Source organism: Pristiophorus japonicus, chromosome 3 (assembly GCF_044704955.1).
Source record: "Pristiophorus japonicus isolate sPriJap1 chromosome 3, sPriJap1.hap1, whole genome shotgun sequence".
Taxonomy (NCBI): Eukaryota; Metazoa; Chordata; class Chondrichthyes; family Pristiophoridae; genus Pristiophorus; species Pristiophorus japonicus.
The window spans coordinates 113,103,807-113,128,578 of NC_091979.1; the positions used below are offsets into that span (position 1 = coordinate 113,103,807).

General features: G+C 42.9%; 1 protein-coding gene across 5 annotated transcripts in view; it reads left to right on the plus strand.

The window, feature by feature from the left end:
* The window catches only part of metap1d (methionyl aminopeptidase type 1D (mitochondrial)), a 209,307-nt gene that overhangs the window by 119,706 nt on the left and 64,829 nt on the right, over window positions 1-24,772 (plus strand). For all 5 annotated transcript variants that reach the window (XR_011592365.1, XR_011592364.1, XM_070874698.1 and 2 more), the window contains exons 2-6: window positions 245-405; window positions 1,545-1,694; window positions 6,626-6,774; window positions 11,055-11,097; window positions 12,307-12,470. Coding sequence is in view for 3 of the 5 variants with exons in the window: in XM_070874698.1 (XP_070730799.1) it covers window positions 245-405; window positions 1,545-1,694; window positions 6,626-6,774; window positions 11,055-11,097; window positions 12,307-12,470 (667 nt within the window). In the remaining 2 variants the exon portion in view is untranslated. The remainder of the gene's footprint in view (window positions 1-244; window positions 406-1,544; window positions 1,695-6,625; window positions 6,775-11,054; window positions 11,098-12,306; window positions 12,471-24,772) is intronic.

Consider the following 24,772-nt stretch of genomic DNA (forward strand, 5'->3'; position numbering starts at 1 on the left):
CCTGAGACCGGAGAATCACAAGGTAAGTTTTCACCGCCCTTTTTATTCCAGAAAGTCAGTGCACCTTATGGAGATGCGCTGTTTTTTCAGAGGGCGGAAACTTGGGCCCAAAGAAACAATGTTTTAGTGTCTGAAATTTTCATTGTGAAACATTTAAAAAAAATATATCTCTTTGATTTAACTAGAAGAAGAAATATTGCAAACTGTTGGCAATTGCAAACGATCTCACTTTTTGTTTCCACAGGACGTGTGACTACCTGCTGCAGAGTTTCCTCATCACAATTCAGCACTGCTCACAAACTCAAACCATTTGGGGTTCAGCTTATAAGATGTATCTTTTGGCAATGCAGCTCCTACCGTGTTGTGCGTCCGACCATTGTTGGACCATCTTACCCTGTACCCGAGGTACACTGTTATTGACTTACAGTATCATTCTTTCAACATGACTCCCTGCTGATTTTTGTGATTACCTGTAAGAGAGGTTAAGGTGAAATGAGAACTGTGACAAGTTAAGCAGAAATAATGATGAAGGCTCAATAGGTAATTGTGGGTAAGGTCAGGAAAGGGTACAGAACTCGGATATTCGGCAGAAATAGTGGATTTTTTATAACATTTAATGGTTTTGAAGACAAGCACATGGTTGAGTACAAAGTGAATCAAGGTTAACTCATTATTAAATTTCATTCAGATACTTAGTATGTTAATGTTTAGATGAAATGTATACAATTTAAGCTGTTATTGGCTAAAACATGTATGACTGTTGAATTAGACAGATTCTGGTGCTGTTTATGATGTAGAGCATAACATGTTATGGTTCAATAACACTTTTATGGTTCAATAAGTGGTTGAGATATATGATGAGGCCAGCTCTTAAAACTAAGATTCGACATACACCAGATTACAAAAGCAGTGCTGCAACTTTTCTTTAAAAAATGTTTAGGTGTATTTCTATGAATTGTGCATATTTCTTTAATTGTCATTATGTTTGCAGTAAGTAGTATCCACATCTAAGACAGGTCCTGACTTTAATAGAACTGGGTCCTTGAACCAAATAGTCAGGGCATGCTTTCATATTTAGGTATTTGCATTCTAAAAATTAAAGTGACAATGAATAATTAATTTTGCCCAAAGGAAGTTTAGGTTAATAGAAGGCTGTATGCTTCATCAAAATTAATAAAGGTTGCATCAATTTTTTTTTTGCGTTGATAAACAAGCTGTTCTTTTTAAACAAAACTCAGAAATTTCAGCCATGAGTTTACTGCATTAGAGTTGTTCGGCCAGGGGCTACAAAACAGCAAGCTGCTATTCGTGTTAGTCCTTTGAATTAACAGTGTTCCTAAGAACTTAGAAGTGGGCAATGTTAAGTTCAAAAGGGCACTTGAAGAAATATTGCAGCAGCCTTGGGGTTTGTCTGATGGCTCAGGAAGGGTCGACAGTGTAACACTCAGGGCAAACTGCCATGAAGCAGGAGTCTCTTTTTGAGAAAATGATCCCATTGTCACGCTCCAGTTTTCTCATCTTCATTTGCAATCTTTTTTTTCAAGCACATAAAGAAGCCAGACTATGTGACGACAGGCATTATACCAGACTGGGGAGACTACATCGAAATTAAAGATGAAGATCAGATTCAGGGTCTTCGACAAGCCTGTCAGCTGGCTCGCCAGATCCTCCTCTTGGCTGGAAAGAGTTTAAAGGTAATGTATGTTGTTGAAAAGGTTAACTGAAAAGGGCCATATGAACAATATGCCTGTATCTTCATGCCTCTTCCTCTATCTTTGTTATAATTGTGGTAGTTAGATATTTTGATTTGGCAAAATTGTTCTTATGTTTTAACTGCTTATTTAATTTGCAGTTAATTTATATTTGAAAAGTTTTAAGTTACGAAACAAGTAAAGACTTCACTAATAGCTGAATAGTGTTTTGACAGTTGTCTAGATCGACATCAAAACTTTAACTTTCTATTACATATATTTGATTACCAAGCAAGAACATATCTTTACTGTGAATTTTTTTTAAGTTTAAAACGAACATTGATACCTAGATCTTCTTTTCTTTGTAATGACAAATAGATAATGCCAAATGAGAAAGCATGTACATTTTGAAGTTTTTACTACACTAATATTTAATTTTGCAAAAGCCAAATCTAAGTGCAAAACTAAATGGTGACATCTTAAAACTTTCCGCTAACACACACCTTCAGTATTTTAATTAGACATAGTCCTAATCATTAATCTTTAAGTAGAAATTAATTAGAATGTTAAAATATCAATAATTTAAAAACTACCTTCATCTGACTGCATAGCTGAAGATTTTCAGATAGACAGATTTGGAGTCACAACTGCAGGAGGAAAAATATTGCACCAAATCTTACAAAAAGAATAGTTAGAATTCAGAATTAAGTATACCTGGTTTCACAATACTACTAGCCAGTTACAGTTTTAGTATTAATTCCACAGTGATATAATGAATGTGTTTAAATACTTCATAATGTCATAATAGCTCTTGATGATGAAGAAGCTTGGATTCTTTAATTTTGATTTTTTTTACAAAATTTCAATCTGAGGGCAATATTGATTTGCAGGTCCACATATCTACTTTAGTGCACACAATTGAGAAGGATGAGGTACTGAGTTTATTCCTGTAATAAATAAGCCCCTTTGTATTGGTATCCTACTCTAAAGGAGCCTACCGATGCAGTAAAATAGTCCTTCGATGATAAAAACTACTTTAACTGGGCAAAAAGAAGCTGTAGCTTCAAATGTTTTCAGGGTCGAAATTCAGTACCGCCATTTTTGAGGCATTGTCACCGCATGAGAGAAATTTTTCGTGTCTCGCTTCAGGCCCAGTCCCCAAATGCGAAATTCAGCATTGACGCCTAAAGAATTGATAGCAGCGTAAAATCATGGCGTTACACACTTATCTGGATGTGCTACGTTGCACTAACTGGGCCATTAAGCATGGGCTCTACATCTGGGAATTATGCGGCACTTGGAGCTGAGCCACATACATAGTGATGCCACCTGGATTCCATTGAGGCGTTGACTGGGCGCCTGAACACCCCGTGGGGTATATTCGCTTCCTATGCACTCTCTCAGAAGGTGAGCATGGCACAACCAGCAGCAGCTCGGCAGCGTCCCCATCGGTTCTCGGACTTGTCCTGGATGCACTTCTTGATGCCCTGGAGAGGCAGCGGCTACCAACTCACAGAGGCCTATGGAGAGAAATTTCACAAGGAGTTTCTGCGATTGACACGGTGGCCAGGACAGCAACTGAATGGGTACAAAAGTGGAACAACATGATACGGCTAATGAAGGTGAGTATCTTACATTTGAACCGTCAAGATGCTTAGCTCTAAATCTCACTGTGCACTCTCTGCTCAATGTAATGTTTGGGAATCCATGCTCTACATGGGTGAGACAGATGTAAGGTTCCCATTTGAAGCCTCACCCACTGCAAGGGCCTGCATGTGCTGTTAGCCTTGCTACTCAGTTCTGCAGACCCACCCCTCATGTTGTTGACTCCTCAGTCTTCATATGCGTCTCACTAAAGCCGGTAGCCTCCCCATTACTGTTCGGCTGTTAGGTCCTGGCCCCCGAATTCAAGCATTGCCACTGCAAGACCACGCAGCGAATGGAAGTTACATCGAACTGTGAAGACTCTCATACAGTTACATGTACTAAACTATGTAAGGCACTTGGGACACACTGTTAGAAGGCCTCTAACTCAGACATTCTCTTTAATCTCACAGGATAAGCTTGACCACAACCCCAGGGAACAGATGAGAACCGGAGGTGGGGTCTCTGACCTGCAGGCCCTGACTCCGTTCGAGGAACGCGTCTCAGCCCTGATGGGTGTTCAAGTTGGTGGCATGGCAGTGGGTGTGGCCGACCCCCCTGGGGACAGTAACGGTATGTTGAGTTCCTTTGCAGCATCCGACAGGATGCTTAGGCCTAACACCACAATCCTTCAGCTCTTTCTATCACACTGGCATTCTCGAATGCATTTCCTGCTCCTGGCACTCTCCCCTGCAGCTAACCACTCTTCTCTGGCTTTGTGCTTTCAGATCATGACTCAAGACAGCCAGGGGCCTGCACGTCAGCCTTCCACTATGGGTGACGATGGAGAGGACAAGGAGGTGGAGGACGCCTCTCTGGATGTGACCGACGATCCAGCATCTTCACAAAGCGGAGCCAGCAGCTTTTTGTCGGAAGGCGTGGTCGGGGAGATGGGTGATACTCCAGGACCCAGTGGCCTGCAGCAACGCCACGGGGACGGGAGATCAGGGGGCCAGCTCCCCGAAGGGTGAGTGCGTGCCTGAGTGATGCTCAGCAGCACTCTGATGATCAGGCCGACTTCAAAGATCTCGCCAGACCGTCATTGCAGATGCACAGTGATCTGCTGGGTGTTTTGTCAAGGGTGCCCAAGAGTGTCGGTGCACTTGCTTTAAGTGGGGTGGAGGCTGCCTCAACGATTGCATTTGTGTCTCAGCAGCCCATCGAGCTGATCCTTGATAGATACCAATGGATGATGGGTGATGGATGCTTCAAGTGACCATGGGGTCCCAGACATGGTGGCACGGGCTGTGGCTAACGTGGCAGTATCCATTGAGCAGCAGGCCGACGCTATGGTAGGCCTGCAGACTGTCGTGTTGTCAGTGCGTAGTGGCATCAATCAGCTCTGTGATGTGCTGCAGTCACAGTCTGCTCTGATGCAGAGCCAACTTGAATCCATGCCAGCACTGACCACTGCCATCGTGTCTGGGGCCCCATCCGTTGCATGGGGAACTAACGTTGGCGAAGCACGGCAGCAATCTGTGCTCAGCCAGATAGCTCCAGATGCTGAGGCTCTGGTCCGGGAGAGTAGCAGTGTGTCAGGCCTGTTGGAACGTGATGTCCTCTCTAGGGACGACATCATTTCGCCCTTGCCCCTGCCGCTCTCTGCAACCCATCCACCACAGAGTGCTGCCGCCCATAATGAGGTGATGCAGTCCGCAAGCAGTCTTTCCAAGGATCGAGGTGGTGCGGAACGTACTGCTTGGCCATCAGCTGTGGCAGCGGCAGCAACACAGTGACCTTCTACCAGCCTTGCTGCAGGCACTGAGGCCCCATTGTGGAGGAGCAGTAGGCCTGGGAGGAGGGAGAAATGAAGGGGTGAGAAAGAGCGGGTAAAGATGTGTGTGCTAGTGGCCAGAAATGGTCACCTTGCTCTAATGTGAACTAATGTAAATAGTTGCAGTTGGATGAGCCAATAAAGAATTGTGTGATGCTGCCCAGAGCTGCTGTCCTTGTTCAATGTGAAAAGCTGCACATGGGTGTGGGTGATAATGTTTCAAGGGGACTGGTTTCAGTTATTGTTTGCTGTGTATGATGGTGTAATTTAGTGCTTTTTTACAGCACACTATGGTGTTTTCTGTCAATAAAAATGTGTTTCATTTGTCACAGTCTTTTCTTGCCGTTTGTATGCACGGAGGCTTGGAGGGTGGGGCGCAATGTCTTCAGCACATGGCCAGGTGAAGAGGCTGGCCAGGTGAGGTGGGGCCCGCAATGCCAGATGAGTACAATCGATGGCTCCCTGAACCCTGGGGAAGCCTGTTATCATGGCAAAGCCATAGGTGCGCTCATCCACGTCTTCCCTGGATATGCTGAACTTGATCTAGTCTATTCGTTTGCTGTAGAGAGCGACGGTAACCTGGCGAATGCAGCAATGTATTGCAAACTGTGAGATGCTGCATATATCGCCGACAGGACACTGGAAGGAGCCGGTACCATAAAAGTTGAGTGCTGCTGTCACTTTCACTGCCACTGACAACGAGGTCCTGGTGCCGATGTCATCTGCCAGGTATGTCTGCAGAAGGTAGAAAAGCTCCGTGACCACCTCCTTGAGGAACCTCGGCCTTCTTAAGCAGTGCTCCTCGGACATCTCAAGATAAGATTAATGCACAGGGTGTAAAGCCTCCTTCCCCACCGTCTGGGGTGTCTCTTCTGGGGAGGATCCACATTTGCCCTAAACTGTCACTGCAGCCGGCGCCTTTCAAGTCGTCGCCACAGGACGACATGGTGTGCGATCATTGTGAAATCCAACTTTCACATTTTTCCGATATCGAGCCCACCAATGTGTCCGAGATACTAATATTCAATCTGACGAGTCAACAGCAGTACAACGCCAACTGTCTGCGAGCATCAAACGCAGCACTAACTGAGACCTCTGAGCCCCGGCTGCAACTCCCTTTAATAACGCCCCGGATTATTTTCCCCACCTTGTGCAGTCCAACTTTTTCAGACGTCATGGACGCTAGCTGTTAAGTGAGCGGCAAAAGTGAATGTGGCGAGAAAGGCGCTAAGGAGGTGTTGCACGCTACATTACGTTTTAACGCCCTTAAAAAAAAAAAAAATCACATGCGAATTTCGCGTCAGGCGTGAACAGCACCGAGCACCACTCCCAAACACCCAACTCCCAGTTAACATCTAACACCAGCGTTATCAGCATGATTTGTAACCGCATTTCGACCCCTTATTATTTTCCTGGCATTGTTAGCTAATAAAAGGCACTCGATTTTATATAATCCATACCAAAATAAAGCATATCAAAAGTACTATTTCCTCCATTGCATTTTTTTATTTTTTAGGCTGGCATGACAACTGAGCAGTTGGATTATATTGTTCATCATGAAACAATCCGAAATAATGCATACCCATCGCCACTGGGTTATGGAGGTTTTCCAAAGTCTGTTTGCACTTCTGTGAACAATGTGGTATGTCATGGCATACCTGACAGGTATTTGTTTATGGTCATTTGTCCATTTGATTAATCTTATACTTGTATTTCTGGAAGTACTTAAGGTCTGATTATTATATTCCCTATGCATATAAACTTTTAAATGATTGGTAGACTATTTCATTTTTTTAAATATGTGAATGCTGGAAACCTGAAATAAAAATAAAAAATGCAGGAAATACATCACGAGTATGCCAGCATTTGAAGGAAGAAAAAGCAAGTTATCAGTTTGCATGAAGACTCTGGTAATTATTCTCCATGACATAACAGCTTTAACATAAAAATATTTTGTTACCACCCACCCAAGATTTTTAATGAAAGTTCTCCACTTAAACATTATGCTTTCATTTCTCTTTGCAGGTGCTGATGCACCTGTTGTATATATCCAGCAGTTTCTGGGGTGTTTCTTTATTTTTTCTTTACCTTTTTACATTTTCCTCCTTTCTCTCATCTTGTTGTAGTGGTTCACTTTGTATGAGTAAAGCATAGACTTTAGTGGGGGGTCAGAGAGGAATTTCCCAGATTTTTTCCCCAAATTGACCTGGGTTTTTATCTGATTTTTCACCTCTCCCTTGGCTTACCAATCCAGGAATTGAAGATTAATCTCCAGGGCATTGCTGTGAGCAACGCTGGAAAAAAAATAATTGGACATTTAAAAAAAAATTGTTTTCATTTTCTTTGAACACTTGTTTATTCATTCTAAAAATATCAGAGATGGGAAGAAAGGCAATTTGATTGACAGGCAAGAATCATCCAATTGGGTAATGGAGTCTTTTTGCTTTCCAATTGGCATGCTGCATTCGCCAGGTTACCGTGGCTCTCTACAACAAACGAATAGACTAGATCAAGTTCAGCATGTCCAGGGAACAGGTGCTGTGATGATGGATGTGTTGGGCGGGCGGGGCAGTTAGAGACAGGAGGTCATATGGTGAAACCTCCAGGAATGTGTCCAATAAGAGTTGGCAACTCTGCCTCTCCCAGGAAATCACATGCTTTCAGTATATATTGTGATAGACAAGGTATTGTAATTGTATGGACCAGAGGATCTTTTCCTGTCCGTCATGTTTATATGTTCCACTGTAATTTCCTATCTATACGTTCCTCCATGAATTGGCCCGCAGTGAGGAATTGCAAAGAAATTCCCAGTCCACAGCTGTACTGTTAGGTTATTTCCTAAATAAAATGTCCTGTCCAGTGACCTCCCTAAATCTTTTCACATTCATTGATGGCGGTGAAGAAGCTATTGGCCTTCATAGCTAGGGGATTTGAGTACAGGAGCAGGGAAGTCTTACTGCAGTTGTACAGGGCCTTGGTGAGGCCTCACCTGGAATATTGTGTTCAGTTTTGGTCTCCTAATCTAAGGAAGTACATTTTTGCTATTGAGGGAGTGCAGCAAAGGTTCACCAGACTGATTCCCGGGATGGCAGGACTGACATATGAGGAGAGACTGGATCGACTGGGCCTGTATTCACTGGAGTTTACAAGAATGAGAGGGTATCACATAGAAACATATAACATTCTGACAGGACTGGACAGGTTAGATGCAAGAAGAATGTTCCCGATGTTGGGGAAGTTCAGAACCAGGGGAGACAGTCGAAGGATAAGGGGTAAGCCATTTAGGACCGAGATGAGGAGAAACTTCTTCACTCAGAGAGTTGTTAACCTGTGGAATTCTCTACTGCAGAGAGTTGTTGATGACAGTTCATTAGATATATTCAGGAGGGAGTTAGATATGGCCCTTACTGCTAAAGGGATCAAGGGGTATGGAGAGAAAGCAGGAAAGGGGTACTGAGGTGAATGATCAGCCATGATCTTACTGAATGGTGGTGCAGGCTCGAAGGGCCGAATGGCCTACTCCTGCACCTATTTTCTATGTTTCTATGGCCCCAAGTTTCCACATGATTTGCTCCTGATTTTTAGGAGCAACTGGTGTAGAACGGAGTATCTTAGAAATCGGAATTCTCGTCATTTAGTTTGCTCCAGTTCTAGTCAGTTGGAACAGTTTCACTTTGGAACAGAATTTTTTTTTTCAAAAGGGGGCGTGTCCGGCCACTTACGCATGTTTTCAAAGTTTCGTCAGTGAAAACTTACTCCAAACTAACTTAGAATGGAGTAAGTGAAGATTTTTGTACGCTCGAAAAAACCATGTCTACACTTTAGAAAATCAGGCGTAGGTTACAAATCAGGCGTACGGAATGGTGGGGGGGGTGTTTAAAGGGAAGTTTACAAACATTAAACACTTTAGTTTTACAAATAAAGAGCCATCATCAATAATAAATGATAAATACATCAATAAATCAAACAATAAATCAATCAAAAAAAATGAATAAGAAATAATTTTTTTTAAAAAAAATCAATAAATAAAACATTTTCTACTGACCGACTGCAGCACCGGGAGCCCTCCAACAGCGTGCTGGGATGCCCCCCTCAGTGTGTCTCTGTCAGTGTCTCTATCTCTCTGTCTGTCTGTGTGTCTCTCATTCTCTGTCTGTCAGTGTCTGTGTTTCTGACAGCGAGGGGAGGGGGAGGAGGGGGGTAGAGGGAGAGAGGGGGGGAGCAGGGGGAGGGATGGGGGAGAAGGGGGGAGGGGGGAGAAGGGGGATAAAGGAGAGTGGGGGGGAAGGAGAGTGGGGGGGGGAAGGAGAGTGGGGGGGGAAGGAGATTGGGGGGGGAAGGAGATTGGGGGGGGGGAAGGAGAAGGGGGAGGGAGGCTGAACGGGCCGGGCCCGAAACTTCGGGCAGGGCCCGTCCTCAGCACCAGATTTACAGGTAGGTGGCGTTGGGTCGGGTCGGGGAAGAGAGAGAGGAAGAGGGAGGTCAGGTCGGATCCAATCCGGGGGTGGGGGGAGGGGGAAGCGGGTGTCGGGTCCGGTCTGGAAGCGGGAGTCGAGTCGGGTCGGGAGGAAACAGGAGTTGGCCGTGGGAGGAGCCTTATTCACGCAGCCCCAGTGAGGCCATTCAGCCAGGGCTAGGGGCTGCGTGCTTCAGGCCCCTCCCACACAGTTTTGGGCGCCTGGAGCTACTGAACATGCGCGCCCACTGTAGCGCGCATGTGCAGAGGTCCTGGCACTGTTTTCAGTGCAGGGACCTGGCTCCGCCCACTACAACTCCTGCTGCGCTGTGCCGAGGGCCAGAGGACCTGCAGGGAGGTGGAGAATCTGGAGGTTTTTTTTCGGCGCACTTTGTGGCGCGAGAAACGGGCGTCCAGGTCGGGACTGCGCCGTTCTAGGCGCGGCTCGAAACTTGGGCCCTATATCAGTAACCAGGCAGGAATGATGATTTGAAACATTTCAAGACATGACCACTTTAACATAAAAATATTTTGTTACCACCCAAGTATTTCAAACTTAATCCATCACAGAAAGTTTGTTCCCCTGGCAGAACTTATATCTTCCTCATGCATATGTCAGAGCTGAGGTCATAAAAAAACTTTGACTATTGTCCTCTGCATTTGCTTTTCCACTGCTGGTAAGAAATGTGAATCTTAACAGACTGATAGTGATTGCTTGATTTTAGCTGCTAATTTTTCAGTTTTGGAAACTTTATATGAGTTTAATATATGTAAATTGGATGTTCAATGGATTCATCAGGACTATGTGCAGCTTGAGAGGAGGAAACACATAATTATAATTTTACTCAATTTTCAATGTTTTGTCATTAAGCGGCACAGAATACAATATAAACTTATTGATAGTTTCTACTGTGTCAGAAATGTATTGTAATAATCCGAAAGGGTCTCTGAATATTCAGGAAGATCAATCTTTGTGAAGGACTGCTTAACGTTTTATTAAATCCTATCCTATCATATCATTCATTCTTTAGCTATATTGTAAGGCTCCAAAGCACATATATGCTCATGTTTAATGTTTCAACTCATTGCATTTAGTTCTATTGCTTTCTTAAAGCTTAATGCAGACTGTTGAACAAATCTATTTTTACATGATGGCATGTTCAGGCTATTTTCCCAGAACTTTAAGTCCCAATGCATAAAATATATATAGCCATGCCTTACAAAAAAATGTTGCTTTAATGAAGTATCAAAAAAGCCAAAGTTTGTATTGTTTCTGCATCATTTGGTGTCCCTACAATTTCATATAATTATAGTACCTCTATTAAATGGGCAGATCTAAAGCTAAATATTTATCCGACGTCCTGTTTCATCTAAGATAGCCATAAATAATTGCTGGGCTATTCTGATTTGGTATCATTAATCTGTTTACTCTGTTATGCTGATTATTAAAAAATTCACTCTTATAGTTTCTTAATGTTTATCTTTCTAGTCGACCCCTTCAGAATGGAGATATTATCAACGTTGATGTCACAGTGAGTATTTCATCTGAAAATAATGAAGCTTTGATCAGCATTTTGATCCCCAGCAGCAACAGTAAAAACTCTGGATTGGGAATGTGCAGATGGGTGTGTAATTCATTTCTGGGCAAGAAAAAACAGCTGCTTCCCCTTCCTCTTCCTTTTTGTTTATTTCTGTTTGATCCAGGTTTGCCTAGAATTTGGGGGTTGAAGTTAGATACACGAAGATCAATGTAAGGCAGAGTGACACGTCATCTCAATCCTGCTACATGTCGCCCCCCTGAAAAGATGTTATTGTTATTAATCCACTGTGTAGTTAATGCAGAGCACTGCAGAGTTGGGAGGCTTCTTTGGATGAATGTGAGAGATGAGCTCATGTATAGAAGCCTGGCATTTTTCCCTTCACTCTGCAGAGTTTGATCTTCCTCTTCCTGCTGATTTTGAGTCGGCTCTGTGATTATCATACCCTGTCATTATAGGCTTCAGTGACAACCATAGCTTGTATGTGTCAGTCTCCTAGGACAGTAATACTGTTGCTACCAATATCCTTCACATTTATTAAAACCTTGATTGAGGTATCCAGCTCCAAGTGTAATGCAATCATAATTATTTGTAGATTGGACTCAAACATAAACAAAAAAAAATGCATTTTTTTTTAACTTGACCGTGTTGCATTTTCTTCAGGTTAGAATAAACACTTGGGTGATCATATTAAATCTGTCCTGTTCTATAACTTCATAACTTTTTCCTGTCTTCAGCGTATTGTAAAATTAGCTTTTAAGCTTCTAAAATAATATAAATGCAATTGTTTTGCATCAACACAGCTTAATACACTACAGAAAATGAATTGATTCCCTTGGTTTTACAATTTATCATTTATCTTTGGTTAAATTATTTGATGTTAAAAATTCAAGATGAGAGTACAAAGTGTAATAAATTGTTTTACAAGGCATATATGTGTAGAAAGTAATTTGACACCTGTGTTACTTTCATCATTTCTCATTCAGTGAAACAAGTTTAGGAGGGGACCGGGAGGGATGGGGACTCTTTCTTGTATATCTTGTATATCCTACTATGTCAATCTTTGAATGGTGGCTTCTTGAAAACTATTACTTTGAGCCATGCTTAAATCCAACATTCTGTTTACAAGTCCTTAAATGTTCATTTAAAGGAAAACATTAACAGAAATGTATTTTTGTTCCATATTAATTTTTGGTTGAATAGGTGTATTTTAATGGATACCATGGTGACACCTCTGAAACATTCTTGGTTGGAAATGTGGATAAATCTGGACAAAAGCTAGTTGAGATCGCCAGAAGATGCAGAAATGAAGCAATTTCTGTTTGTAGGCCAGGAGCACCACTGTATGTAATTGGAAACACAATCAGGTAAGTCTTGTACTGACAGGCATGGGGAAACTCTAATGGGACAGAGGTTATTGGTGGTGTGGAATAAAGTTGATAACATGTTTTGTGACACGAGGTCATCATTTCAGTCTGATAGGAGTATTTGAACTGCCAGACAATAATGTTATTCCCTGAGCAAGGAAGATTACCTAAAGTGACTCAGAGATAAGTCTGTATAGCGAGAGTAGGAAGTGAATAAGGTTTAGTAAACCTACTGTTTAGTTTTCAGTGCTTGTGTGTATATATTTTGTACTTCACTTTACACCAAAAAACCTCTGAAAAGACATCTGCTGTGTATTTTGTAAAGTAAAGTAAAACCTATAAAATATATAATATCTGAACGTTAATGGGGACTCAGCAATCTTACCATATAATGAAGAGTAGTTACCGCCATGAAGTTAAAAAACCTCAAAATAGGAATTTATTTAAAACAAAATAATTTAGAATTGTATTGTTAGCCTGATCTCTGTAATCATGAAACACCAGAAAATTTACAGTAGTGTCAGTTATGTTAATTTATGTTAATTTAAGAACACAAGAACATAAGAAATAGGAGCAGGAGATATGGCCCACCAGCCTGCTCCACCATTTAATACGATCATGGCTGATCCGATCATGGACACAGGTCCACTTCCCTGCCTGCTCCCGATAACCCCTTAATCTCTTATCGGTTAAGAAACTTCTATCTCTGTCTTAAATTTATTCAATGTCCCGGCTTCCACAGTTCTCTGAGGCAGCGAATTCCACAGATTTACAAGCCTCTGAGAGAAGAAATTCCTCCTTATCTCAGTTTTAAATGGGTGGCCCCTTATTCTAAGAAAATGGTCCCTAGTTCTAGTCTCCTCTGTCAGTGGAAAAATCCTCTCTGCATCCACCTTGTCAAGTCCCCTCATAATCTTATATGTTTCGATAAGATCACCTCTCATTCTTCTGAATTCCAATGAGTAGAGGCCCAACCTCCTCGACCTTTCCTGATAAGTCAACCCCCTCATCTCTGAAATCAACCTAGTGAACCTTCTCTGAACTGCCACCAAAGCAAGTATATCCTTTCTTAAATATGGAAACCAAAGCAGTACGGAGTATTCCAGGTGTGGCCTCACCAATACCCTGTACAACTGTAGCAAGACTTCCCTGCTATTATACTCCATCCCCTTTGCAATAAAGGCCAAGATTCTATTGGCCTTCCTGATCACTTGTTGTACCTGCATACTAACCTTTTGTGTTTCATGCACAAGCACTCCCAGGTCCCGCTGTACTGCAGCACGTTGCAATTTTTCTCCATTTAAATAATAACTTGCTCTTTGATTTTTTTTCTGCCGAAGTGCATGACCTCACACTTTCCAACATTATACTCCATCTGCCAAATTTTTGCCCACTCACTTAGCCTGTCTTTTGCAGATTTTTTGTGTCCTCCTCATACATTGCTTTTCCTTCCATCTTTGTCAGCAAACTTGGCTATGTTACACTCGGTCCTTTCTTCCAAGTCGTTAATATAGATTGTAAATAGTTGGGATCCCAGCACTGATCCCTGCGGCAACCCACTAGTTACTGGTTGCCAACCTGAGAATGAACTATTTATCCCGACTCTCTGTTTTCTATTAGTTAGCCAATCCTCTATCCGTGCTAATATATTACCCCCAACCCCATGAACTTTTATCTTGTGCAGGCACGTTGTCAAATGCCTTCTAGAAGTCCAAATACACCACATCCACTGGTTCCTCTTTATCCACCCTGTTTGTTGCATTCGCAAAGGATTCCAGCAAATTTTTCAAACATGACTTCCCCTCTGCCTAACTCTGCCTGACTGAATTATGCTTTTACAAATGTCCTGCTACTGCTTCTTTAACAATGGACTCCAACATTTCCCCAACCACAGATGTTAGGCTAACTGGTCTATAGGGCCCAAGTTTCCCCACGAGTTGCTCCTTTTTTTTTGAGCAACTTGATTTTTCTGGACTATCTTTTTAGTTGCAATTCTGGCCATTTAATTTGCGCCAGCGTAAGTGAGTTGTGTTTTTTTTCGTTCAGATTTTTTTTCAAAAGGGGGCGTTCCCAGCCACTTACCCCTGTTTTAGGCATTTGGGCAGCAAATAGTTGCTCCAAATTAATTTAGGCCAGCGTATGTTGCCACTTCTATCTGCACAGAAAAACCTTACCTAGAGTTAAGGAATCGGCGCAAGTAACTACATTTAAAGCACCACCAAGCACCAAACAAAGCACAAAAGGTAATAAGCAATTAATTAACAAATAAAATAGAAGAAACCCTGCACCTAAAGCACCAAGACCAAAGTAATAAGCAATCAATAAATAACAAATAAAAAAAATAGAAGGAGCCCTGCACCTAAAGCACCAAAATCAATCAGTAAATAACAAAGAAAAAATAGAAGTCCTACCTTAGGGAACACAGCAGGCCACCGATGAGGAAGCCCATTCGGCCAGAGCTAGGGACAGTGTGCTTCAGGCCCCTCCCACACAGCCTGCAGCGCGCACTCACAGATTCGGCCTGCCAGGAACTACTGCACATGCGCGCAGACTCTAGCGCGCATGTGCAGAGGTCCCGGCACTGTTTTCAGCGCCGGGATGTGGCTCCGCCCCAAATCCATTGGGCCACGCTGCGCCACGACCGAAGAGAGGTTGGGGAGCAGCCAGAATACCGACGTCTTTTTTCGGCGCGCTTGGAGGCGGACAAAAACGCCGCATCTCGGATGAGGGCGCCAGAAAAACAGGTTAGGGAAACTCTAGCCGATAGTTTCCGGCTTTTTGTCTGTCTCCTTTTTTAAATAGGGGCATTACATTTGCAGTTTTCCAATCTGCTGGGACCTCCCCTGAATCCGGGGAATTTTGGTAAATTACAACCAATGCATCCACTATCCCTGTCGCTACATCTCTTAAGACCCTAGGATGCAAACCATCAGGTCCAGGGGATTTATCTGCCTTTAGTCCCATTATCTTACTGAGTACCACCTCCTTAGTAATTGTGATTGTGTTAAGTTCCTCCCCCTCTATAGCCCCTTGACTATCCACTGTTAGGATATTGTTTGTGTCCTCTACCGTAAAGACTGATACCAAATATTTGCTCAGAGTTTCTGCCATCTCCATGTTCCCTATTACTAATTCCCCGGTCTCGTCCTCTAAGGGACCAACATTTACTTTAGCCACTCTTTTCCTTTTTATATACTTATAGAAACTCTTGCTATCTGTTTTTATATTTTGTGCAAGTTTACTTTCATAGTCTATCTTTCCTTTCTTAATCATTTTTTTAGTCATTCTTTGCTGGTTTTTAAAAGCTTCCCAATCTTCTGTCCTCCCACTTGTTTTGGCCACTTTGTATGCCCTTGTTTTTGATTGGATACCGTCCTTTATTTCTTTAGTTAGCCACGGATGGCTATCTTTTCTTTTACACCCTTTTCTCCTTACTGGAATATATTATTCTTGAGAGTTGTGAAATATCTCCTTAAATGTACGCCACTGTTTTGATTTGATTTTCATTCATTCCAATAACCGTATGATTGGGAATTTCATGGTGTTACAAATGAATGTCTTGTATGGATTTTGGTGGCATACAGTGGGTGTAAGTTATTACAGTTATTAAAATTTTATCTGCTACAGAAGCTGCTGGATTTTTCCTGTGAGAAAGAAATTTATATAAGACTATCCTTGGATCGAATCGAATAGACGTGAAACGCAAATGCAGCTTTATTTTGCAGATTGGAAGAGTTAAAAGATTCAGCTACTTAATGTCTTAGAACCACCAGGGTTTAATGCATCTGCTGGTGATGTTCTTACATTATATCTAACAAAATTTGTTCAGTGATAAAGGAAAAAAAAGCTCCTGAATTCTTATTCAAGCATTCTATCGAGCTCTGCATTCATGGCTGTGTCTAAAGGGCATGTCAGTCTTTTGATTCACTTTGAGAGGTAATTATCCTTTTCCTGTCACGGAACAACAAATGATAGCTAACTGAGGCACATTTGCAGTAGTTGCATTCATCAATTGCTTAAAAAAAATTGAATTTAATTGTGTAACACAGCTGCATGTCAGCTTTTATCACATCTCTGCTGTACTATGTCTGGTTCTCCTTCCCTCTGTATATCTATTTTCTTGTTCCATCTTGTTTTTCTCTCTACACCTCCTCTCCCCCTCCTTCCTTCTTCATTCCACCCCCCCACTCTCTACTTTCCTGTTAAAGTAATTTTCCTTTGTGAGTCTCATTCTTGATCAAGTAAGGGTCCATGAATGGGCTAAATTATCACAATTACTCATATAATTGAACCTCCTTTGTACCAAGTGCAACTCCAGTACCCTTTTTTCCATCATGAAACTGCTTTCATTATATGGTTTTTCATATTCTCTGACACCATGCACACACAGAAGCAGGCGTGCAGATGAAATGCAGGGGGGAACATTGCAGATCAGCAAGGTCACAGTGAGAGTAATTAGCTGTGCTATGGAAAGAGCATCCAGCCTTTTCTGCAGTGTAGATGTACAATCCATGGCTTTCAGTCACAAAGAACTTACTAACAAATGGAGCTCCCTCCCATTGCTTTAAAAAAAAAAGATTTGTATCAACACTACAATTTTCCATCATTAAGACTAATAATGGAGAGCTCGGTATGCATCAAGGGGAACAAAAATAAAATCTCACATTCAAGTGGCTGCTGGGTGCCGACCTCCCTTCCCTTTTTGTCCACGAGTTAACTCTTTAGCATAAACCAGCATATACCACATTCAGATACCCTCAAACTGCAGTTGGCACCTTCTCTATTTCAAGGCGCTTGCTTTGAAAGTGTGTTAATTTTCTATTCAGAAAAATGCATTTGGTCTCACAATTGATGTGTGAAATGTGCCCGAGATTTTTTTTTGAAATCACAAATAATGAGAGTTTTTTTACTTATACTGGATGGCTATTTTTGTTTTTGTCTTTAACTTTTTGCAATCATGCCCTTATTCAACACGAAAAAAATCAACTAAAATGAAAACTACTAGATACTGATTTTCTAGCAATTGTAATAACTAGTTATTATCTGGATATTTACAGTTAGTTTTTATTCCAATATATACTGTTACAAAAACATTACAAAATTATTATTGTAAATATTTTAAACTAAAGTTGACTAAGATAGCAATTTCAAAGGGGAAGAAATGCATGTGAGTACTTTTTAAAATCGTTTTTTAGCATCCATATATATATTTTATGAGGCTATTACATAGGTGTACATCCACATATTTTATTAAGCCATTGCACAATTAAGGGTACATTCATAGTAAAAGGGCATTGTATATTTAGATGGGAGTACTTTTTATTGAGTATTTGGAAAAAAAACATAATTATAATTTTTTATTGCAACAGAACGCTTCCCCGTTATGTTACTCTGTGACATCACCAATGGAAGCGTAATAGCTTCCAAGCCAGTGTGGAGTTGTGGCAATGTTTCGCATCCCTGGACCAGCCTAACCAGCAAACTCCACCTTTGAGATTTTTTAAAATAATTGACGTTTTATAAAAGACATCAAAAATGTTTTTATAGATTTGGCAAGGTCTCTGTCCAACTGAGGGAATGGAGCACAACTCAGGAGAGAAATGGAACATAGTAAGTAGGTTGGGAGTGGAATATAGTAGATTGGAACACAGTGGTAGCTGGGGCAGGGGATGAAGGGGTCGGCTGGGAAATGGAGCATTGGCACAGAGTGAAGCACAACAGGGGAGGGGAATACTGTACAAACTTTAAAATTATACTGCTGGACCTTGAGAGGTAAGGGCTTATCTGTTCAGTGCTGGGAACGTGGACATAAAAATTTGATGGCGCTGCCCCTGTTTTGCTGATGCCCATGCCTCCAATATGGCGGGCAGGAAGAGCACATTTATTATGGGCCAGAAGTGTGCCGCCTACCATATTGGTATTGGCAAAAATAATATGTGTCCAGCGCCCGTGTCAGAAATAGACGCTAGAATCTTTACGTGTGCAAATAAGGCCTGTTTGAGGCTCCCTCTGCATTATTTAAATTGCCCTGAGGCAGCCAGCACTGGTGCCGGCTTCGTTCAATGAAACTATGCCCATACGCAGCTTAAACAGGCGCTTCTTAAAGAGGCTGCTGTAGGCCACCAACAAAAAGGTAAGATTTTAAAATATACGTACCTGAATATGGAGCAGGAGTGCTCCTCCCTGCTCCACATTCAAACCACACGCCACCGCTCACCACCCCATCCCCCCATCGTGATCTCAACTCTCCGATCGCAACCTCGTACCCCCATCTCCCCCTTGCCTAGTCGCAACCTATGTTCCCCAATTGCGACCTCAACACACCCGACCACACTCTCTTGATCACCACCACTACCCTCCCAATACTGGCCACTGCTCTCCTACCGATCCAGGCCACCGCTCCCTCCCTCGTGGTCACCCCCGCCCCCCAAGACGTCTCTTGCAGCCCTGAGCTGTGGTCCTGGAGGGTGAGGATGAAAGTTGACATTCAGTGCCAGTGCTGCTTTTCTCCAAATGGCATGAGTGATATTTTTTGTAGGCTACTTCACGGACACCCAGCAGTCTGTTTCTCCTCTGCTTTGTTTCATTTGAGGAGGGTTGCAGGTCTGATTCATTGAAGTTGTGCATTCTTTCTTATGCCTCTGTGCCATTCAATCAACCCTTCTTTGGCTGCCTCTACCAGCTGCTCTTCTGGGAAATGTTCTTGAAAAGTGGTGCAATAACTCATGTGGCAGTCAGTCCAGCTATCTGACTGAACTGAGTGAGTTCGGCACTTCACTACTTATCTATTGCTCCATCAGCCTGCTGGTGCAATCTTCAATGCAGAATTGCCTTTTTTAAGACTACACTTCTATTTCCATGCACCCCAGCACCTTATTCTCATTTTAATGAGGCAAATGAACTGATGCAAACATCAACTAACCATCAGCGGGTGCAACTCATCTTGCATTGATGCAAATGCAGTGCAAGAATATAAGAACATAAGAAATAGAAGCAGGAGTAGGCCATTTGACCCTTCGAGCCTGCTCCGCCATTTAATAAGATCATGGCTGTAGTGCAACTAACCACCTGACAATTTAGAATCAATGTATTATTTTACAGTTAAAATGTAGTTGTGTGTCCCTTTTAAGGCTTCAAAGTCTAATGGAATGTATACACAATCAGGTAAGAGGCTACAGACATTGTATTCTAGATTTTTTACTTCGGGACCATTTTAGGGTGTGCATATTCAAATGAGGGGTAGTGACCACATATATCTTATTTCCTGTCATTACCATCTCTATTGTACCCAGACATGATGTTGTTCATATAAAACAGACATCCAAGGTTGCCAGGTGGCTATGGATTTAAATCAGATACTTGAATTTATCAGATACTAGTAGATACATTGTAAGAAGCCCATTCCTGGTTGATTTTGGTGATTGTTTTTTTTAATTTTGTGTTTTTATTGCTGTTTTGCAGCTCTGTGCCTTATGAAACCCTCCCCATTGCAAAACACTTTTCCCGCTAGGAATTCCCCTGTATCTTTGTTTTTTTTGGAGGAAAAGGAGAAGCAATGGAGAATGCCAGGCTGGCCAGACCACACTGACTATGCATGACACCCAGCTGTCAGTACTCCCAATCAAAATATACAGGCTGAGGTACTCCTCGCCCAAATTGTCCCAGAAGCAGGACTTTCAGAAATTGAACTTACAAAGGAAGCAATCAGTGAGTTTTGCCACATGCTGCAATTTGTCCTACAGCCCACCTCCATCACCAGCACAGCACTACCAGTGGTTGCAAAGGAAACAACTGCCCTGCATTGTTATGCTACAGGGCCATTACATGTACTGTGGTGAAACTCTTATGCTTCAACCAAGCCTGCTTCTCTGTTTCCCAAATTGTTCTCAGTTTTGCTATTTAACTATTATTTATAATATAAAATAAAAGTATATAAAAATAAGGAGATAATGTATGACTTTAAAATGAGTACAGAATTACATCTGCCACACTGCACTATTAATATTATAGTTCTACAAAAGCAGGGTGAAAACTGCTGTGCCTGTAATTCATTTCTCTCTCTCTCTCTCTCGCTCTCTCACACACACACACACACACACACACACACACAGAAAAAAAATGGTGGATGAAAACTGAAAGAAATAAAAAAAAGAACTTGCATTTATGGTGAATTGGGGGATATTTTATAATAGCAGGAATGATATATTATGTAATGTATTATAGTAGTTAATCTCCCGTGGCATTGCTTCCCGACAAAGAAACTCTATCTTCAGTAACTGTCTGCTTCTTTCCCACTCTAATTTTTTCATCATTTTCTTTATTTTCCATCTTTTCTCTTTGTATGTGTCTCCCTCGCTGGCTGTTGTACTGTTTTCTATTTTTAGTGTCGATCACAATGTCTCACTTATTTCTCATAATTTCAAGCTTATACTTTCTGGAAGTCTCTTCATCCTTCTCATCTCTCTCTTTGTACGACTTTGTGTGGCTCTCGCAGGGTCCTTTACTGATGTACCCGATGGCCCTGATTTGCGGTCAGTGGTGAACAAATGGCGCTAGCCATTCATTACACTTACACTTGCCCACAAACTTTCTGCACTACAACTGACAGTAATTAGAGAGCCAAAACAGCACAGCGCCCTCTACAAGGGATCGGGGATCTGTCTGAACAGGGCAAACAATGGTGTGTCTCCTTAACCAATCAGATTGAGGAATCCTTCCTGAGATACGCAGGGGGTAATTTTAACGTGGGTGCAGGTGGGGGGGGGTAAAATGGGCAAAAATTTCAAGTGTGTTGGGAAGCCAGCTCCAACCCACTGGCTTATGGATTTTACTGAGACAGGACAAGGATTGAGCAGCCAACCCGGTCAGGTTGGCATTTTAAATATGTTAATGAGGCTGCAAGCCTTAGCTTTAACCTGCTATGCAGGCTTTACTGTGGCCAGCCAGGTTTCCCAGAAACCCAGCAACTGCAGTGAGGCAAGGACAGCCTCAGGGAGCATTCCTTGTGGGCCAGGAGGTGCAGGAGTGCTTCCGCTTAGCCCCCCATACAAACCGGTGCCACCCCCTCCCGGTGATTGGATCCTCCTTCATCGGACCTCCCCCGGGGTCAGAGATCGGGCCTCCCCCAGGAATGGGGATCGGACCCTCCCTTGGGGTCAGGGATCAGGCCTGCCTGGTGCTGCAGCCTTCTCTGGAGTGCTCCCCACCCGACTGGAAGCCAAGCCTGTCAATCAGGCAGGGAATCTGTCAGTGCTAAGAGTCGCACACTGTGGAGTTAAATCTCTACAGCATGTGGAGAAACCCAGACTTCCGGGTTTCCCATCTAAAACGCCCCTCACCCGCTTACGCAACCCACCCCAGTAAATATCCAGCCTGCAGAGTCTAAACCAGGAATTGTAAGTTAGAATATTGAATTCAATGCCAAATCATGTCCAAGAAAGTAAAATAAAAGGCTCAATTTTCCCATCATTTGCGCCCTTTTTTTGGCACTTTTTTCTCCAAGTTTCCCCCTGCGATCTGCGCCGGCGTAACTGACTTAGTTACGGTTTTTCTAGGCCAGTTTTTTTTGATGTCACAGAGGGCGGGCCATCATACCTCTTTAATGATTGCTCAAGCCTTGCGCCAGCAACTCCTCCCTGAATAGCCTGAGGGCTCAGCGACAACTATTCCACATGGACCATGTTTACTGTTTGGAGCTGTTCCGTAATGTTAACATAGAAACATAGAAAATAGGTGCAGGAGCAGGCCATTCGGCCCTTCGAGCCTGCACCACCATTCAATATGATCATGGCTGATCATTCCACCTCAGTACCCCACCCTAGCCTTCTCTCCATGTTGTGTTGTGTTAATGGAACAAATAATGTAAATGATTCAGTTTTAATGTAAAATATATTTTATTCAAAAGTTTAACAAACAGTTCTTTTGTACTTAACTTTAATAAAATTATTCTTGTATCAAACTTTACTTTAAGATCACGCTTTAAGATCACTTACAAACTTTTAAACTTGTAAATTTACATAACTTACAAAAAACTTTTAATTTGAGAACAGTTACAACAGTAAAAGCAGTAATAATAACAGCAACAGCAGCAAAGAAAGGCTGCACCCACCCATCTCTCCTCCACCTTATTCTAAGACCACCCGCTGCGCTTGGTCTTGGACTTTCCACCACCCCTGCCCACAGGCGGTGGCACAGTGTTTCTTGGCTTGGTACCAAGCTTACTCTTTCTAAGATCTCGGATACTGCACACCTGTTGAGGTGCAACATTCCCTCCCTCATGATCAGTGACAGTGTTTGCACTATCTCTGACATTCCCTCCTTGATGCTCACTGACAGCACATTAGCTACCTCTGATATTCCCTCACTCATGGCCACTATTCTCTCACTGATGGTCCCGGACATCGTTCCCATTTCTCGTGTTGCTGTTACTTCTCCCGACAGTCCCGCTACCTCATCACTCACCCCACTGATGGCGTCCAGGAGTGATCGGGCAAGGTCAGTGCTCTCCACATTCAATGACATCATCTGAACCACATCTGTTAGATCCTGCACCTCAGGAAAATGCGGTCGAACTCTCCTTCCCCTCCTCCCCACGGGTATGCTTCACTGCAACCTCGGAAGGTGGGGCCCTGAGTGTGCCTCGCTGCACCCCACCACTGGGACCCACAACCTCGGAAGGTGGGGCCCTGGGTGTGCCTCGCTGCACCCCACCACTGGAACCCGCAACTTTGGAAGGTGTGAAACCATGGAATGTCCCACCAGCACTCAAACCACTAGTCACGGAAGGGGCTGTCACCTCCTCCAAAGTCAGTACATCAGTGGGAGCTTCATCCAACTCCATCTCCTCCCCTTCCCCCTCACCCCCATGTTCTTGGTCTGGAGGGTTGGATTGGAAGATGTTCTCTTCTTTAGGCTCATCCGCGTCTGAATAATCTTTTGCATCGTCGGGGTTGGCCAAATGTTCTGCAATCAAATGGTTAGCAGCAGAGGAGGGGGCAGGGTGGGTGGCGTGAGTCGGCTCACACATCGCAGGCCAGGTAGCAGGCTGATTTGAAGGACCATGTTGAATTTGCAGCACTTACACTCTCCCTCGAGTGTGGGCCCAGCTTGTGCAGTGGTGATTGCTTTTCTCCAGGCAGGATCCATCAAAGCAGCAACCCTCTCTTCCAAGGGTGTCAGTGGTTGCAGATTTGCCGGGCCTCCTCCTGTTCGACTTCTTTCTCGTTTGTCGTGTGCCACCTTCCTCTGCAAAGATGAAAATCCAACTTTTTAGAGAGGGTGTCTTTCTGCTGGGTGGGACATACAGATGGTCACATTGTAATTCCATTGAATAAATGAAAATATTACTTACACTAACTACTTGACCAAGGTCCTACCACTTTTTACGCTGGCCTCCAGATCTCGTAGTGGTCACCGTTGCACAGTAATCTTCTGCAACTTGGTTCCAGCGTTTCTTCATTTCGTTAGGTGGAACTTTTATGTGACCTCTGCTGGTGTCCAGCTCCTGCCATCTGTTCTCAATCACAGAAACTAGTGCCTCCACTTCTTCCTGCAAGAAATTCTTGGTCCTTGCTCCGCGTTGCATCTTGTACTGTTGCAGCTGCGATTTTTCCAATGCTCTCACACAGCACTCAACATTCTCACACACACAACTGGCTCTTTAAAAATGGCCGATTGCAACAATGTCAGAAATGTAACTTTTCTTCCCGCGCATGCGCAGAAAGTGCAGCATCATTTTTCGGCGCAGACAGCAGGCTCCACCTCCCGAGGTGACTGGATACGCTGCGCGGTGCCAAATTCAAATTATACATCGGGGAAACTTTGGCAAATTATTTCCGGCGCATTTCTGGCCTTGAAAAACAGATGTAACTCTGGCAATATGCCAGAAAACGGGCTTGGGCAAAATTGAGCCTTTTAAAGAGAGGGAAAAAAGGATGGAAGAGAGAGGGAGAGATAAAAGAGACAGAAAGAATATGTTAAAAAATATATATTTAATTGTTTTAAATCTCCAACCATAATTGAGATTTGTAATTTAAATATCCCCCTTATCCGTACCAATCGTAGCAATACCACACTCCATGTACACATTGGCATTCGTTGTACCCTGCATTGTCAAAGCCCAAATGTTAAGAAATATGTTTTATAGTCTATTTCCATCATAGGTGTCTCATTATAATATACCAACTCATGGTTTGGCAGATGTATTATATGCACGGTGTCACTTCTGACAGAAAATGCCAAGCAGTGGTGAGGAGCCAGTGGAGCAAGTTCTGAAGAGTTTTCTGCAACATTTCAGTCTAGTT